Source organism: Ceratotherium simum, chromosome 5 (assembly GCF_057802395.1).
Source record: "Ceratotherium simum simum isolate JZ-2026a chromosome 5, ASM5780239v1, whole genome shotgun sequence".
Taxonomy (NCBI): Eukaryota; Metazoa; Chordata; class Mammalia; order Perissodactyla; family Rhinocerotidae; genus Ceratotherium; species Ceratotherium simum.
Genome location: NC_141904.1, coordinates 736,553 through 752,543, shown reverse-complemented (window position 1 = coordinate 752,543; position 15,991 = coordinate 736,553). Strand labels below are relative to the sequence as shown.

The 15,991-nt window shown below is 42.5% G+C and overlaps 1 protein-coding gene across 5 annotated transcripts in view; it reads left to right on the top strand.

Moving 5' to 3' along the window:
• Positions 1-5,626: 5,626 nt before the first annotated feature.
• The window catches only part of MME (membrane metalloendopeptidase), a 78,854-nt gene continuing 68,489 nt past the window's right edge, over positions 5,627-15,991 (top strand). For 2 of the 5 annotated variants that reach the window (XM_087430362.1, XM_004442215.3), the window contains exons 1-4: positions 5,627-5,868; positions 6,242-6,307; positions 9,929-10,098; positions 10,814-10,849. In XM_087430362.1, coding sequence (XP_087286488.1) covers positions 9,939-10,098; positions 10,814-10,849 — 196 coding nt within the window. In that variant the 5' untranslated portion in view covers positions 5,627-5,868; positions 6,242-6,307; positions 9,929-9,938. The remainder of the gene's footprint in view (positions 5,869-6,241; positions 6,308-9,928; positions 10,099-10,813; positions 10,850-15,991) is intronic. The other 3 variants (XM_087430363.1, XM_087430364.1, XM_087430361.1) reach the window with 3 other exon arrangements.

The following is a 15,991-nucleotide window of genomic DNA, read 5'->3' as shown; positions in this document are numbered from 1 at the left end:
CCTTCAATTTATCTGGTCTTCTTCGTAAGTTTCAGTGAGGAGTTGTAACTTGCATGTCTCTTATGGGATTTATTTCTAGGAAATATCTTTCTACGTCTATATCTATATTTATATCTACACATATATGTATTTGTTACTGTAGACAGGTCTTTTTAAGATTGCATTTTCTAACTTTTTCTTTCTGTTGTATAAAAATGCAATTAACGTTTAATACTGATCGTATATCCAATGATCATATTACTCTCTTATAAATACTAAAAATATTTTTACAGATTGCTTTGGCTTTCCAGTGTTGGTGATCATTCTGTTTTTAAACAATGACAGTTTTGCTATTTTTGCTTAGTTCTTTCCTTCTTTTTTCTTTTCTCCTCCCTCCCTCCCCTCCCTTCTCTCTCTCTCTCTCTTTCTCTCTTTGTTTTTTTCCTAACTGCATTGTCTTGGCCCCTAAATACAATACTTACGGTTGAACCAAACTGTATGCCTAGTTTTTTGGGTCTTTTTTATACACTAACTGCATTCATTTAGCTAATGTTTTGTTTTAGCACTTTTTGCTTAGAAACTCAAGAGTTTGATCTTAACTTTCCCTTCAGATACCCTTCTGTTATTAGTCAAGGGTAGAGTAACATCATACAATGAGTTAGGAAATATTCCTTTTTATTCTGTTCTTTAGAAAACTATTTGTTAGAATGAAATTGTCCATTCCTTTGATTTAACTTAGAATTTGCCTAAAAACAATGTCTAGGCCTATTTCTTTTTCCTCCCTTTATGGGAAGACTCTTAATTGTTAGTTAAATTTATTTAATGGTTATAGGATTATTTAGGTTCTCTATTTCTTCTTGGACCAGTCTTGTAATTTGCATCTTCCTGGGAATCTGTCCATTTCATCTAATTTCACACGTGTATTGGAGAGAGCAGTCCAAAGCACTCATATTGTCTTTTCGTTTCCGCTCTCTCTGCAGTTTCTCCTTTATTCATGCCTCATGCCCTTTGATTGCAGCCTCCCCACTGGCCCGTCCTAATCACTCTCACCAATTCTGTCTTTTCAAACATCCAGCTTTCTATTTGTTGATCTTCTCTATTAAATGTTTTTCACCAATTTATTATTTTAGGGTCGTTATTTCTTTCCTTCTACTTTCTTAGCATCTATTCTCTTATTCTTTTTCTAACTTCTTGAGTTGGATGCACACCTCATTAACTTTCAGTTTTTTTCTTCTAAAGGAAAAGCATTTAAGGCTGTAAATTCTCCCCTAGAGACTTCAATTGATATTGATATGCAATATTTTCATTGTCATTCAGTTTTAAGGTTTTTTTTTTTAATTTCCAGTATGATTTCACTTTGATTCATGTGTTATTTGTTAAAAATCAAAATTCCACTGAGTAAATTTTAAAGATCTTATCGGCTTTATTCAGTGATTTGTGAGTTGACCAGCATACAATCCAGCAAAGAGAAAAGAGCTCTGAGGAGCTGTAGGAGGTGAGAGATTTTATAGGTAGGAGGAGCAGGAAGAAGGGAGCTGTACTGGCTTTGGTCATTGCAAGGTCATTTCCTCCAGGGAACTATGGGAGTCTATCAGGCAGATTTCCTAACTTGTGCTCTTTAGACGGCTCCTCACTGACTGTTTAAAATTGCATTTCTGGGAGAGCTGAAACTGTCATTAAATTAAGCCTTGGATTGGTGATTCGGGGCTTAGCATAAGCAATTCCATTTTGGGCCTGTTGTCTTGTCTTTGACATGTTTAAATGTGTGTGCATCATTTAACAATTTCTAAATGTGCATGTGGTTTTGACTTAATTTTCTTTTGTTGTGTTAAGGTCCAAGTATGTGTTATTTACGATGAAAAGTCTTTGAAATTCATTGGAGCTTGTTTAATGGTTTAATATATAATCAATATTTATAAATACTCAATGGATGCTTAAAAAATGTGTATTCTCCAATTCTTAGGTGAAATGTTCAATACATTTCCATTAGACAGGCTTTTAATATCATTATTCAGATCTTCTATATCCTTATTGATTTGTGCATGATTTATCAAATATTGAGAAAAGTGTATTAAAATCACCCCCTATCATGCTTAGTTATCAGTTTCCTCTTGTAGTTCTTCTATCGTTTTTTAAAGTATGTATTTAAAATTTACACTACTGGCTGTAATCAAGTTTAGAATTGCATTACCCTGCAGAACCGATTACCCTTCTTTTTGGTAAAATTTAGGTGTACGTGTCTGATCACAATATTGCTGCACCAGCTCTCTTTTGATTGGTATTTGTTTGATAAATCTCTTTCCATCATTTTGCTTTCAATCACTCTATAGTCTCATGTTTTAGGTGTGCCTCTTAAACAGAAGATAGCTGGATTTTGCTTATTTATTGTATTACAATCCTTGTCCTCTAGCTGGAGAATTAGGTACAATTCTGTTTATTGTCATTTTCTAATATTTCATTTTTTTCTCTTTCCTTATCTTTCTTTAGATCATCTTTTATTTAATTCTAGTTTTTTTCCTCTTTGAAAGGTTTGACCTTATGCACTCTATTTCTACTCCTTTAGTGGTTACACCAGTCATTTTTACATGTATAATTAATTCAATAAAGTCTAAAATTAGGATTATTATCTTCCTTTCCAACCACATAAGTAAGCACTTGAGAGTATTACCACTCTCTCAAGTTACACACCGCCACCGTCCAGTGGTTTTATGGATATTTTTTATCCCCATACATTTTTAAGTCAATGTGTGCTTAGATTTACCTATGTTGCTACATTCTTTGCTTACCATTCCTTCTTACATATCAGGTCTTCTATCTAGTATCATTTTGTTTCATAAGTTCATTCTCAAGGAGTTCCTTTAGTGAGAATCAGGTGGTAATAATTCTCAGTTTTTGTTGGCATAGTCTCACTGGGATCACTTTCCCATAAATTTTTAACTTGGGAGTTTTGGGGCCACACAATTAGTATAAATCCTAGCCCTACATCCATCTGAAGTCCGGCCTGATCATGAATTTTCACTGGAAGCTTTTTGGTGTAAATTTACCAGCCTGAGGAGCAGTGGGGTTTGAGTTTTGTTTTTCTTTTTTCTAGCTCATCTTTTCACTGCAGATGTTTCTTTTCAGAGGTCTCACTTTGGGAGGAATCTCTGATCTGACTTTTCTTTCACCTTGCTCTGGACCAGGCTTGGTGTGAAGTCCTTGGCACTTCCAAGTCCTGCTAAGATTGAGACCCCCTGGGTTTGGTGAGCCTCCTGGGATAGGTAGATGCCCCTAGGGCAACACCATCTTCAGCAGCCACATACCTTTCTGGATTCCTGGCTATCCATGTTTTTGGCCTCTGAGGTTTTCCTTCACTCTCTTGCTGGCTCAATGGTGCATTTAAAGGGCCTTTAAACAATACTTTATCACGCATTTATAAGTGTTGCATACAAGGACAGCTTTCAAGGATCTACGCTGCGTCGTGCCAGAACCAATGCATTCTGCTCTTCATAACTTATACACGGCAGCCAGGAGGACTACTGTCTCCTCCATCCCTATAACTCTCCAAACTGCACGACTCTGGACAAACCTCAGCTATCTGAGTTTCCTTACCTGGGGGTCTTTGTTAGATCCCTTAAAAGAGAAATCTTCCCAAACTTGCATAACCTCCTTCTGGGAAGATATTTCACATTCTTGATAAGACTCTTAAATTTTTGGTGGACTTTAATGAGATTAAGACTTCTTTTAGGAAACACACACTCTTGACTATCAGCTGAAAGTCAGAGTCTAAAAATAACTTCCACTATGCATTTTTTTCTTTTGTGTATTCTCTACATCCATTCTTTTTTCTTGTAAAATACCCCTAGGAAGAGTGAATCTTTGAATTGACTTCCCACAGGGATTTTTTTCTCTTGCAACAAGATAGAATTAAAACTATGATATATGCTCATAACTGAATAGTCTAAAAAGTTTTTATTAACAAATCTTTAATTTTTAAAAAAATTTAAGTGAATTACCTTTGTTTTCAACGTTCAGCACTAAGTTTAGAGACACTATAAACAAGTCAGACCATCTTATTTTTTACTGGTAACAGGGTATTCTTGAACTGCAAGGATCTACTGTTACCGTTCAAAGGAACTTTTTCTCTTTAAAATTTTTGTGCAAATTGGAAAACAGAACCTAGTTTGAAAAGCTTAAATACAAATGTTAACACCAGGCATATGAGTTTAACTTTCATTTCCTGCTGATTTGCAAATTTGGGGATTATTCTGGCCAAGGCATTCCCTACCACCACCAACATTCATTATTATGTTAAATAAAAGAAATGTATTAAATTTTTAATGCACATGGCTGCATATGAAGAAATTGAGGCCTGGCTACATGAAAAAAGAAAAGACTTTTCTAATCATTTTACTTTATTGTCGATTATGTAAGGTGGAAATAACATTTTGGTAATTTAGCTGAAAAGTAATAAATATTACTGGAGTGTTAGAAGATCTAGATTTCTCACAGAATGAATTTTAGTAAACCACCTTTCTATGCTTCAGTCCTTTCTGTAAAATGAGGATAATGGTAACTCAGCACTTGAGTCCAAATGAACTGGGTTCAAATTCCAGTACAGACACTCTCCAGTGGTTTTCACTTAAGGAGCTAAACTCCTTATGCTCATTTATGGGGTAATTACTCCCATATTTCAGGGCTGTTGTGAGGATTCAGTAGTGTCTGCAACATGCACCAAGAAAGTAAAGCACAGAGATGGAGAGAATACTTTTGAAGGTCAGACATTGATTTCTCTACATTAATCTAATTATTTAATGATTGTTTTTACTTTTTTAAATGTCTCCATTGTAGTCCACTTACTATTTCATTAGCAAGAACCACTTTTTCTCCTTGCTTTTCAGCTTTCTCTACTATGAAAAAGATATAATTTGTCAGTGCAAAGGGACTCCTCTCTCAAGCATTGAGTCATTTTGATGTTAAAAACAGATAATTGCAAGTTCCGGAAAACCCACCTGTATTTCAGTATGACTACTCAGAGTGTGTGTGTGTTTGCAATTGTCTGTGATTCGAAGGAGAAGAAGGATCCATGTTAAAGATACTTAAATACTTGACACTGATTATGTGAACTAAAATTCATGGAAGTAAAAAAAAATTAGGAGAGGGTTCCTTCTGAGCTCCTTGACACTTTCAGCTAGCTGCTACAGGCAGCTTTTATAAAGGAATCACCTTTGTGCAGAGTCCTTCCTTGTTTTTTCACCCCTGAGAAGGAATCCCAAGTCTTACATGAAAATGGGTGCCTCTCGGCTGCATTAAAACGGGAAGAGTGCAGGCACATCACCGCTGGTTTTAGCAGGCAGAGCAGACACACGTTAGCTGGTTTCCCCCGACTCGCTCTCCCTCCCAGCCCCTCAGGTGCACACATTCCGAGCTTCCCCAGTCAGGAGGCGGGAGTGGAGAGTTTCAGTGCAGAACGCAGACACCATCTCGGTCGAGCAAGAGAAAGAGAAGAGAGGGAAAGCCCGGAGGGCGGGGGAGAAAGGAAGGAAGGAAGAGGGAGAAGGGAGAGGAAAGAAAGAAACCAGGCGCAGGGAGGGCGGCGCGCAGGCAGGGAGGCGAAGGGGCGCGGAGGCGCGCGGAGGCGGCGCGGGGCCGGGGGGCCGGGGCGCCCGCGGTCGGCCGGGGACGGCAATGAGCCTTCGCCGGCCCTGCCGAGGCTCGCCGAGGCCGCGCGCCGCGCTCCGGGGAGCCCGAGGCTGAGAATCCCAAGAATGTCGGCGGAGCCCCTCCGGGGAGGGTGAGGCGGGGGCTTCTCGCGCACGCACCCCGGCCTGGCCCGGCCCCGCGTGGGGCAGGATTGGGGAGCCCCCGCCGCAGCCTCCAGGCCGCCTGGAGCTGTTGCTGCGCGCCGCGGTGAGCGGGGCGCGGGGCTCGGGGCGCGGGGCGAGCGGGGCGCGGGGCTGGACCGGTCCCGGGGGCGGCGCGGCCGCGTTGAGTCCCGCCGCACCGGTCCAGGGATGCGCCCCCGCCCCCGCCCGGGCGGCTCTGCAGCCTCCAACTTCTCGGGACTTCCGCCGAGTCCCGGCGGGGAGCGGGGTTGGGGGCGCGGGCTGGGGGCGCAAAGCGTGGACGAGGGGCGCAGGGAGCGGGATCTGCACTCGTCACCCCCGGGACCCCTGGGCCCTGGAGCGCGGAGCCCGGCGCGCGGGGCGGGCCGCCGGGAGGGGTGGAGGGCGGGGTTGCCCCGGGGGCGCTGCAGGTGACGCGGTCCCGCCTCGGCCCCCAGCGGCTCCGGACCCGGGCGGGGGACCGGCCTCCCGCGGCACAGACACCGGCTCGTTTGTGAAGCAAGGTTTGTTTTCTTCCTGTCTCTCCCGGGCTCCCCTGCGCTGAACTCTCTATTTGACTTTCCTAACCTGAGGGCTCTTCATTACACACGCACACGCACACGCACCCGTCTCGCCTGGAGCCTCAGTTTCCTCTTGTGTAATTGGTGCTGAGACCTGAACTCCTCGGGTGGCTGGCGGGAGTGGGTTCTTCTGTGGATGAAAGTTTCCTTACTTAGTCCTCTCTGTCTGTTTGTATTATTTGAAAATAAGGGTAATTGCAACTGAGCATGGCTGTTTAGCCGCTTGATCAAGTCTGTTCCTCCGCGTATCTGATGCATGTGGTCATTTTATTAAACTGGAAGCAGTGGTGTCCCTGTGGACGCTGCCCGGGGACATGGGCTGTGAGGCGCGCGGCTTCTTCCCTCGCGCGCCGTTCCTGGTTCCAGCACTTGAGACACTTGTCCGCTGGTTTCCTGGACTCAACGCCGTCTTTTGTTGTTTAGCCGCACTGCATATGGGAGGAATGTGGTTGGGACTTTGCGTCCAGAACCCCACGTTCCTACAAATTAAAGTCCGGGAAACAAGAAGACGATATCTCTTGAGTACCTGCCCCTCCAATTCTGCACCTGCAGTCTCACTATGGAACCTTTCTCCTGCTTCCTGTGCCTCAGTTTCCACAGTGCAAACTGTAATTGCATAGCTGACCTCAGGGGCTTGCAGAAAGGCTAATGCAGGAATGTGCTGTGAAGTTGGAAATTGCTTAGTGTATAGACTTCCCGTTAACAAACCGGCTCTCCATTTGACTGTGTGATAAAGTGATGTGTATATTCAACTGGTATAAAAATTGATGCTTTGTATTGCTTTGAAATTCAGTTTCAACTGAAGCAAAATGATCATTCATTCTTTTGGTGATGTTGGCAAGCTGAGGTTTGCAGGGTTTCTTGTTGGGTTAATCTCCTAATTCTCTATTCTCTCCTGTGGAAGTGTCCACTTTTTTGGTTTAAACTTTCTAATATATCTCCAACTAAGGTGGAATATTTTAAGGATGTAGGTATGTTTTGGTATTCCTTACTTTATATGGGACAAGTATCAACTTCATGATATTTTGTATTCTTTTGTATAATTGCCCGCTTTTCCCCTTCTCTAAAATGGGGTTTAGTGTGGTTGCGTTGGGGGTTCAAATATCTGAGGGTTGGTGATATGTCTCATCCTGAGGTTCAAGATTCTGACCTCTGCTTTCTTAAAAGAAAAGAGTGAATCCACCGGAATTAACTGGAAATGAATGAAGAAGTTAATTAGGAGGTTAAACTTGCATGGTTTCTGCTTTAGCTCGGTGCTGTTGAAAAGTGCCACTTAGGAGCAAAAGACTGAAAATTTACAGAGCATTTACAAGAGAGGCAGATGGAAAACCTGCAGGTGACTCAAAGACAAAATCCTTGTGAAGCAGGTAGAGGACTAACCAGCTCAGTCACTGCCTTCATTTCCCTATAACAATTCCTGCTGCCTTAGGTGCAGAGCCATTGAAAGCCCAGAGATCCCAGGACCCTGGTCTCAAGGGCAAGGAGAAGGAGCCAGAAGGAGGAAAGACGTGCCTGCCTCCTAGCTCTCCTGCACAGTGGAATCTGGTGGTGCCAAAGAGAAGCTTTAGTTTGACCCCCTGGCTGCCCTGGTTCCTGGCCCTAAGTTTTATCAGAGAAACTGATTGTTGTTTCTAAGAAAGAACTGAAAAGAGCAGTGGGTCATATTATACCATGAAAACGTTTCTCTAGATTGTCTTCTGACGTATGATTAGACTAGGGCAGAAATAGTCAAGAAAAGGAGATCCTCGAGCAAATGTGGTTAACGTTCAGGTATTCTTTGGGTCAGTCTCACATTCTTTTTATTGTTTACCTCTCTGTATGGTATCCAAGTGTTAAATTTGTTCTCGTCTTTTCTTTCCCAACCACCATCCCCATTAAAACCTCAAGGAGTGCAATCAATGCAATTCCATATCATAACCCCAGGGGCTGTGAGACTCAGCCAACCTGAGTTACATAACCATCAAGTAAGACAATTAACATTCAGGTATATTACATCCCACTTTCATCTAGCAGACATGATTTTCATGGTCTAATAAAATATTTTTATGTGATAGTCTGTCCTTGGTTATGGCCTCATGTAATCAAGGGGACTGCAGGCTTAAGACTTCGTATCCAGAACTTTAAAGTCCTGTTGTGGTTCACTTATTAATAACTCACTGGGGAGATTAAATTCCTAGTTATCTGCTGGCTCTCCCAGGCCACATTTCAAATGTAGAATCTGTTTCTACTTTATCCTGGGCCTCAGTTTCCACAAAAACACACCCTCGGGGGCTTGTGTGTATTCAACAAAGATCTGTAACTGTAAGAGCATTTCTGAGCAGTCACTTCATCTAGGACCTAAATTATACACTTAATGTGCATGAAGCTCTAAACAGCTAACCTGTTAGTTTGCCATGCTCTTTTCTAGAGTCAGCAGGAAAATTGACGCTGTCTGTTCTAGGCTCTGGTGAACTGGCGGTAAAGAATCACCAGGCCTAGGAGAAACCTAATGAAAGTTAATATTCAGGCTTATATCCCCTTAATTACTGCCCAAACTTGTGCAATACGATTTTATTTCAGTGACCAGATGTGTTCTTTGTAGAAAACATTTACCGGTTGTGCAGCAGTAGGCGAGTTACCCGGCTTTCCTGTGCCCCACTTTCCTAAGGTGTAGAGCTGGACCGTGAGTGTCCGCCTCACCAGGGCTACGTGAGCTCATGCGTGAGGAGCACAAGAACTGTGGCTGACACACGGGAGTGCTCAGTAACTCTCAGCTATTAGTAAGAGAAGTAGTAATATTATCAATTTGAATACAGGTTAAATAGTATCTTAACAATGGTACTGTGACCTGCAAGGCAGAATTTTTTTAATCATATATTTTTTCTCTTTTAGTTGCACAGAGAAACATTGATTATGGTTAATACCTTTCATCCCAGGGTGTAAACCATGACTTTTGGTCCAGTGAGTGACCATTTTCAGAATGTTGTCTCACCAGTTAATAGACACCCATATCAGCAGTAGCTGCGATTTTGAACTATAATAATAAAAGTTGTTTTTAAGACTAAAAATAAACTACACAAGTGTTTGTTCCTTTTTGTTTTTATCTGTATTCATATTTCAAATTAATGCTTAGTTGAAACCTCAGACTATTAGTCATTGATTTCCAAACTTGTAAAGGAAGCCAGTGGTGCAAGATATAAAGTTCACCTTTGACGTTGTCCAAAGTTCAGAAGGGTGAGTTTAGAACTTTCCTTAATGATGGTACAACAATTATTTCTTATGAACTGCTGAAGGAATCCTACGTGAGTGTGTAACTAAATCTTCTTGCTAATTTTGTTTGGCTCTTCAGTGATATATCAAAAAAACCCTACAAAAAGTTGTGACTGGGACCTCTCTATTTCATCTGGCTCTATACTCTTCACTTTCAGAATCAAAGTTTTGACTTTCAACAAAAAACTTTTATTTCTAATTTAAAAATTAGCTTAAACTTATATTAAGCCACATTAAGCATTTGGAAAATTGTATATACATTTCCTTTTCTTTGTATCTATTAGTATTTAAAAATTTTTTTTTAATATTTTGCAGCTTTTAGGTGATGGGCAGATCAGAAAGTCAGATGGATATAACTGACATTAACACCCCAAAGCCGAGGAAAAAGCAGCGATGGACCCCGCTGGAGGTCAGTCTCTCTGTCCTCGTCGTGCTCCTCACCATCATTGCCGTGACCACGATAGCGCTCTATGCAACCTATGACGGTGAGTCCCCTCACCTGTGCACACGGGAACGCGGAAGAGAGGGAAATCTTCACCTTATGCTTTTCCCGTGCTCCAAGTGAATGTGTTAAGGAGAGAGACACTGAAAGATGGTGGTGTAAAGATTCGTTTGTAAAATGTTACATCAACATGTCAAAACAAGTAACATCGACTACAGTACAATGTCATTTATATTTGAGCTCAGTTATTAATTGCCAAGTATATTTAGTGCACTCATGCTTATTTTATGAGGATTCTAATATATAACTTTACTTGATTAAAGTATACATAATTTTATGGGCAACTTCAATTAGTCAACTTTTGTTGTGTCATTGAAATTCAAAAGGGCTTCACAGGAATTTAAGAGGTCTAATGTGAGTCTTAGACATTTTTCACAGTATTAGAAAAGATTGATTCGTTAACGGGAAAAAAATGATTACCAGACTAAAACAACTGATTATTTCCATTTGATAGACCTAGGGCTTAGTGAGTAGAGATGATATAATAAATACTATTTTTCCTTCATAAACATTTTAAATTGAGGATTTCGCTGTGTTATCCCTCTATATTTTTTTCTAACTACTGACAATGATATATAACACCAGGTTTTAGTTCTTGCTTTAAGGAATTGATTGTTGATTTGGCAGTTTTTCAAAGATAGGGAGAAATTAGAAAACATGTATTACAGGTATTTATGCGTGTACCCTCCTTTTTCTAGATGGCATCTGCAAATCATCAGACTGCATAAAATCAGGTAAGAAGATGGTTTTTAAATTTAATAGTTTTACGATGTTAATATAAACACTTAAAAATCAAATGTTAATACATACATCTCTACATTTGCATTGTTTATACTTTTATTATTATAGGTCACTAATTTATAGTCAAGGAAAATCAAAATGTATTTGAATAGTAGATTAATTTATTTATTCTAAAACAGCTCTGGCTCTCCTCAGCCTGGGAGTGGATGGCAGGTGATAGAGAACGATATCTCTAGCTTTGTGGAACTTGCCGTGAAATTGGAGAAGGAAAAGCAGCGCGTTGAAATGGCCTGCGTGGTGTCGTTAGGTGTTAATTCAGAGGTTGAGAACGAGAGGGGAGTGGCAAGTGGTCGGGTGAAGCCAGGTGGGGAGGATGGGATTCGGGAGGGTCCTGAAGCGGGGCTGGGGTCTGCAAGGGAAGGCACAGAAGAGGGACCTCTAGTCAAGGAGGAAGAGGAACAGGAGCACATCGTGTGCTGAGAAGCAGTGAAAACGGACGCCACGCTTGGCGGATCGGGCCCCTTACAGAGAGCGTTGAAAATCCTTGTCCCGCCTTGATGTTCCAATAAAGGAGGACTGGGTATTTTCCTGAACAGATCACTCGACAAGGCGGAAGTTGAAAGGTGGCTCGGGAAGGCTCGACTGGGGGGTGGAGTGAGAAGTGATGAGGAGGAGGGTGGCCGCGGTGGAGGAGAGGGCAGTGAGACGGCTGGAGGGGGAATCAGAGGGCTCAGTAGAGCTGACTTGCTACATGAGGATTTGAATACTTTGGAAACGACGCCAAGTCTTACAACCTAACGGAGTGGGAAGTTGGTGGCAGTGCCCACAGAGATGGAGGAGTTAGGAGGTCAGTTACAGGGACAATGTGACTGATACGGATGTGGACACAGGGGTGTAAGCCGGGAGTAATGTCCAAGTGGGAATGGACAGCAGGAGGGGGATGGGGGTGGGGGATTTTGGATCTGTCAGCCCAGGGCTGCTCACTGAAGCCTTGTGGGCATTTGAGTTCCCACAAGGAGGAGAGAAGACATGTAAGGGCTAAGAGGAATTAGAGTAGAAGGAGAAGAGAACCAGAGAGCGGAGGGGGGTCTAGGGCTGCAGAAGTCACGGTGGTGAGAGTGAGGGAGGAGGGAGGGAAGGGCGGGCAGCAGAGCCAGCACCCAGGTGTGAGCACAGGATGTGTGCCCGTGGACGAGAGATGCTAAACCTCCTTTCCAGTGTCTATATTTCTTCTAAGAAATAGCCTGTCCCAAATGGTTTTTAACCATTTTCTGTTAGATATTCTTATCTGGGTTTTTGTTCTTCACTGACCTTTGCAAAATAATGGTGGGAAATGTCTTGGGATTCTGGTTAGAGTCTAATGTCCTGAGTATGTGCCCTTTGCTGTTCTGTATTTCTTCTTACCTTCTTTTTCCTCTGGATCTCAAGTGCTCTTGCCATTCAGCCTGAGACACGGTGTCTGGTGGGAGCTTGAGGGAGACTGATTGGGAAACCAGCCATTTGCTGCTCAACAGAATGACACGCACTTCCCATCCAAGGGCTGTCCCAGAGACAGAAGAAGTTTCTTTATTCCCCAGGACAGTGGCTGCCCAGGTCCCTTGGCTCAGGGTCACGGTACCAGAGTTGGGATGTGCCCGAGTTGTCAGTCACCATTTGCTCCCCTGTCTCCCCCTCCTCTCTGTCCACCAGCTGCCCTGTTACATGCTCATACTGTCCTGTTTTGAGAAACTCCCGCTTAGGTGTTGACCTCTAATTATCTCCAAGTTTCTCGGTCCTTAATACACTTGATGTGTCCATTAAGTCTCTAAATCTATAGGTTCTCTCTCACACTCTCTCTTTTCTTCTCCCTCCCACTCTTTTTCCTCTTTCTGTTTTCTTGCACTTTATTTTTGAAGAACCTAGATCCTTTGACTAGATAGGCCTACTTTTGTAAAACCCTGCAGGTGGTTGTGCCCCGGAGACCTGGGCAGGTCCCTCTAGTGGTCCCACCCAAGGAGCTACGTGATGTTTGGGATCTGGAATCTCAGATGTGACCTCGTGTTCAGGGGTATGGCTCTGGCTTTTTTATAGTGTTTGGCAAGTCCCAGCTCATTAAAACGTATTTGAACTGTATCCTTTAATTGTAGCTTAGAAATCATACCAAATGTAGAACACCTCGCAGAACTGTATCTTGGCAGAGAAATGTATACAATAGAAATAGCTTCAGTGGAAAACAAGGTTGCTGAGTAGCTGAGTGTTTTTCTTCATTCGTCTCTGTTGGGTCACAAGTGTTAGAATACATTCACATTCGTAGTTACTCTTCTCCCTGGGGGAAAATGATGAAACTCACCCTTATGGATACAGTCTTCACGCCCATGCCCACATACACAGTCCTCTGCTGGTTAGGAAAGCTTTTCTGCTGCAGAAAACATAACTTTTGCTTCTAGGAGTTGCTGCAAATTAAGAAAACCCTAGGGGAAATCTTGGACAGAAAAAAGCGATAAAGACAGGGAGGTAGTGAGAAGGGTGGAGTGGATGGAAAGGAAAAGAAAGATGGAAAAAAAGATGTTGAAAAAATATGAAGTCTCCTACCAGCAATTCTGTAGACTGCTTTAAAGGACTGGGAGAATTCAAACCCAAGCAGAGAAATTTTTGAGAATTGGAAAAGTCAGTATTGATACCCAAGGTGCTTACTTTATTTTTTTTTTTTTAAAGATTTTATTTATTTTATTTTTCCCCCCAAAGCCCCAGTGGATAGTTGTGTGTCGTAGCTGCACATCCTTCTAGTTGCTGTATGTGGGACTCGGCCTCAGGATGAACGGAGAAGTGGTGCCTCGATGCACACCCGGGATCCGAACCCGGGCCACCAGCATCGCAGCGCGCTCACTTAACCACCAAGCCACAGGGCCGGCCCCATGCAAGGTGCTTACTTTAGATGAATGTTGGTTCTAACTCAACTCTTTCAGGGGATAGAAGTCAAGCCATACCAAGGCAAAAATAAAATATTGCAGAAGGCTGTGGATCATCTTGAAATCTGGTTGGTGTCAGCTACTTTAAATGTGAGCATCTATAAATTTAAATATTCATAATATACCTAAAATGATGTTTATAATGCATACCTTAAATAAACTTGCCTCACTGTGAACAATTACCCCAGACCTAAAATAAAACAAACACTACTTAGCAAATACCAAGTTAAAGCAGTGTTCAAAACCCTACTATTAAAGTATGAGTAATATTATTCATCTCTATTTACCATATAAGATTATCAAAAACATGGAGTTATAAAGACTGTGTGTGATTTCTCACACTTCTCTGTCAAAATCTAAATCCTGAAATTGGCTTCCATTGCATTGCAGCCTTATTAACTCAGAAGATTTCAAGGAATCTGTACTTTAAGTCGGGGTTTCTCAGCTTCATCACTGTTGATGTTTTGGGCTGGACAGTTCTTTGTTGGGGGGATGGACTGTCCTGTGCGTTGTAGGATGTTAGCAGCATCCCTGGCCTCTGCCCACTAGAGGCCAGTAACACCCCCTCCCAGTTATGACGACTAAAAATGTCTCCAGACATTGTCCAGCGCCCCCTGGGATAGGAGAGTCACCTCCAGTTGTGTGCCACTGGCTTGAATGATCTCCGAGGTCATCCAGGGCACTTCCCTTTGTGGAAGGCAGAATCATGCCTCCCTGAAGATGTCCCCTTCCTATCCCTGGGTCCTGTGAATACGTCACCTTATATGGCAAGAGGTACTTTGCGAATGTGATTCAGTTGAGGATCTTGAAATGGGGAGATTATCCTCAATTATCTGGGTGGCCCTGTGTAATCACGAGGGTTCTTACGAGAGGAAGAGCAGGAGGGTCAGCATCAGAGAAGGAGATGTAACCACAGAGCCGAGAAAGCAGAGGTTGGAGGGAGGCAACCACAAGCTGAGGAATGTGTGCAGCTTCTAGAAGCTGGAAGGGGAGAGGAATGGTTCTCTCCCAGAGCATCCGGAAGGAATACAGTCCTGACGAGCTCTTTAGGCTCTGACCTCCAACACCGTGAGATAATAAATTTGTGTTGCGTTAAGTCACTCAGTTTGTGGCAATTTGTTCTGGCAGCAGTGGGGAACTAATAATACACCTGTCCACAGTTCTCTTGTTTTAGGGCTGCCTTTGAAGAGTTGGAACACTCTCACACACATACAAACACTGCCCGAAGAGTGTTTTATTACTAAATCGAGGTGTGTAAGGTACAATTATAGGGGAGGAATGTTAAAAATATAAATAGCAGAGTATAATAATATGATATAATAAAATAAAAATAGAAGATAATAAAATAGAATAATAACAGCTGACATTTACTGAATATGTATATGTCTGGCCCTGTTCTGAGCACTTTACACACATGAACACATTTGATCCTCATCACGACCCTGTGAGGGGTACCCTTATACCTTCTTTTTACGGATGAACAGACTTGGGCTGGGATTGCCCAGGCTGCTGGCCCCAGAAGTGTGACCACTTCTCCACGTTGCCTCAAAGGAGACCAGGAGTCGATCAACTGTTAGTACCCTGTGCCTGTACATACAGTGTATGAGGGCAGATTGCCTCTCTCCTGCTGGCACTTACATGAGATGACCCTCAGAGAGCTGAAATAATTAAATCCAGGCTCAGAAGGAGAAGTGTCTCTTAGACCCGGAAACCAGCTACTTTACTGAGAACAGTAAGCAACTTCATCAGTGATTTTAGCACATCAAACACGACATGAAATCGAGGGGTTTAAAGAAGTAAATATTAGCAGTGTTGTCCTAAGTTCTCTAGCGGGTAGAGAAACCAAGTTAAGGTACATGAACAATACAGTTCACAAGAGAGAGCAAGACCACCGGTACGGCTGTGCAGGTTGAACACTGCACAATTGTGGCAGCCTTGAGAGACAGGTGTGTGGAGCGTCAAGACCAGGATGAAATATCCCAGAACTATCCACTTCCTTTACTTTAATTCTCTACTCAGCAAACAAACTTGATGAGTATTTAATTATTAATACAAGGAAAGGAGGCATACTGTTCACTTGAAAGATATATTTAGCATGGTGAGATAATATAGTCATATTCTGATTTATTATCACTTTTGTGTGGCTTGAGCTATAACCCCTGAAGTAAATGAACCCCCCAAATGTCT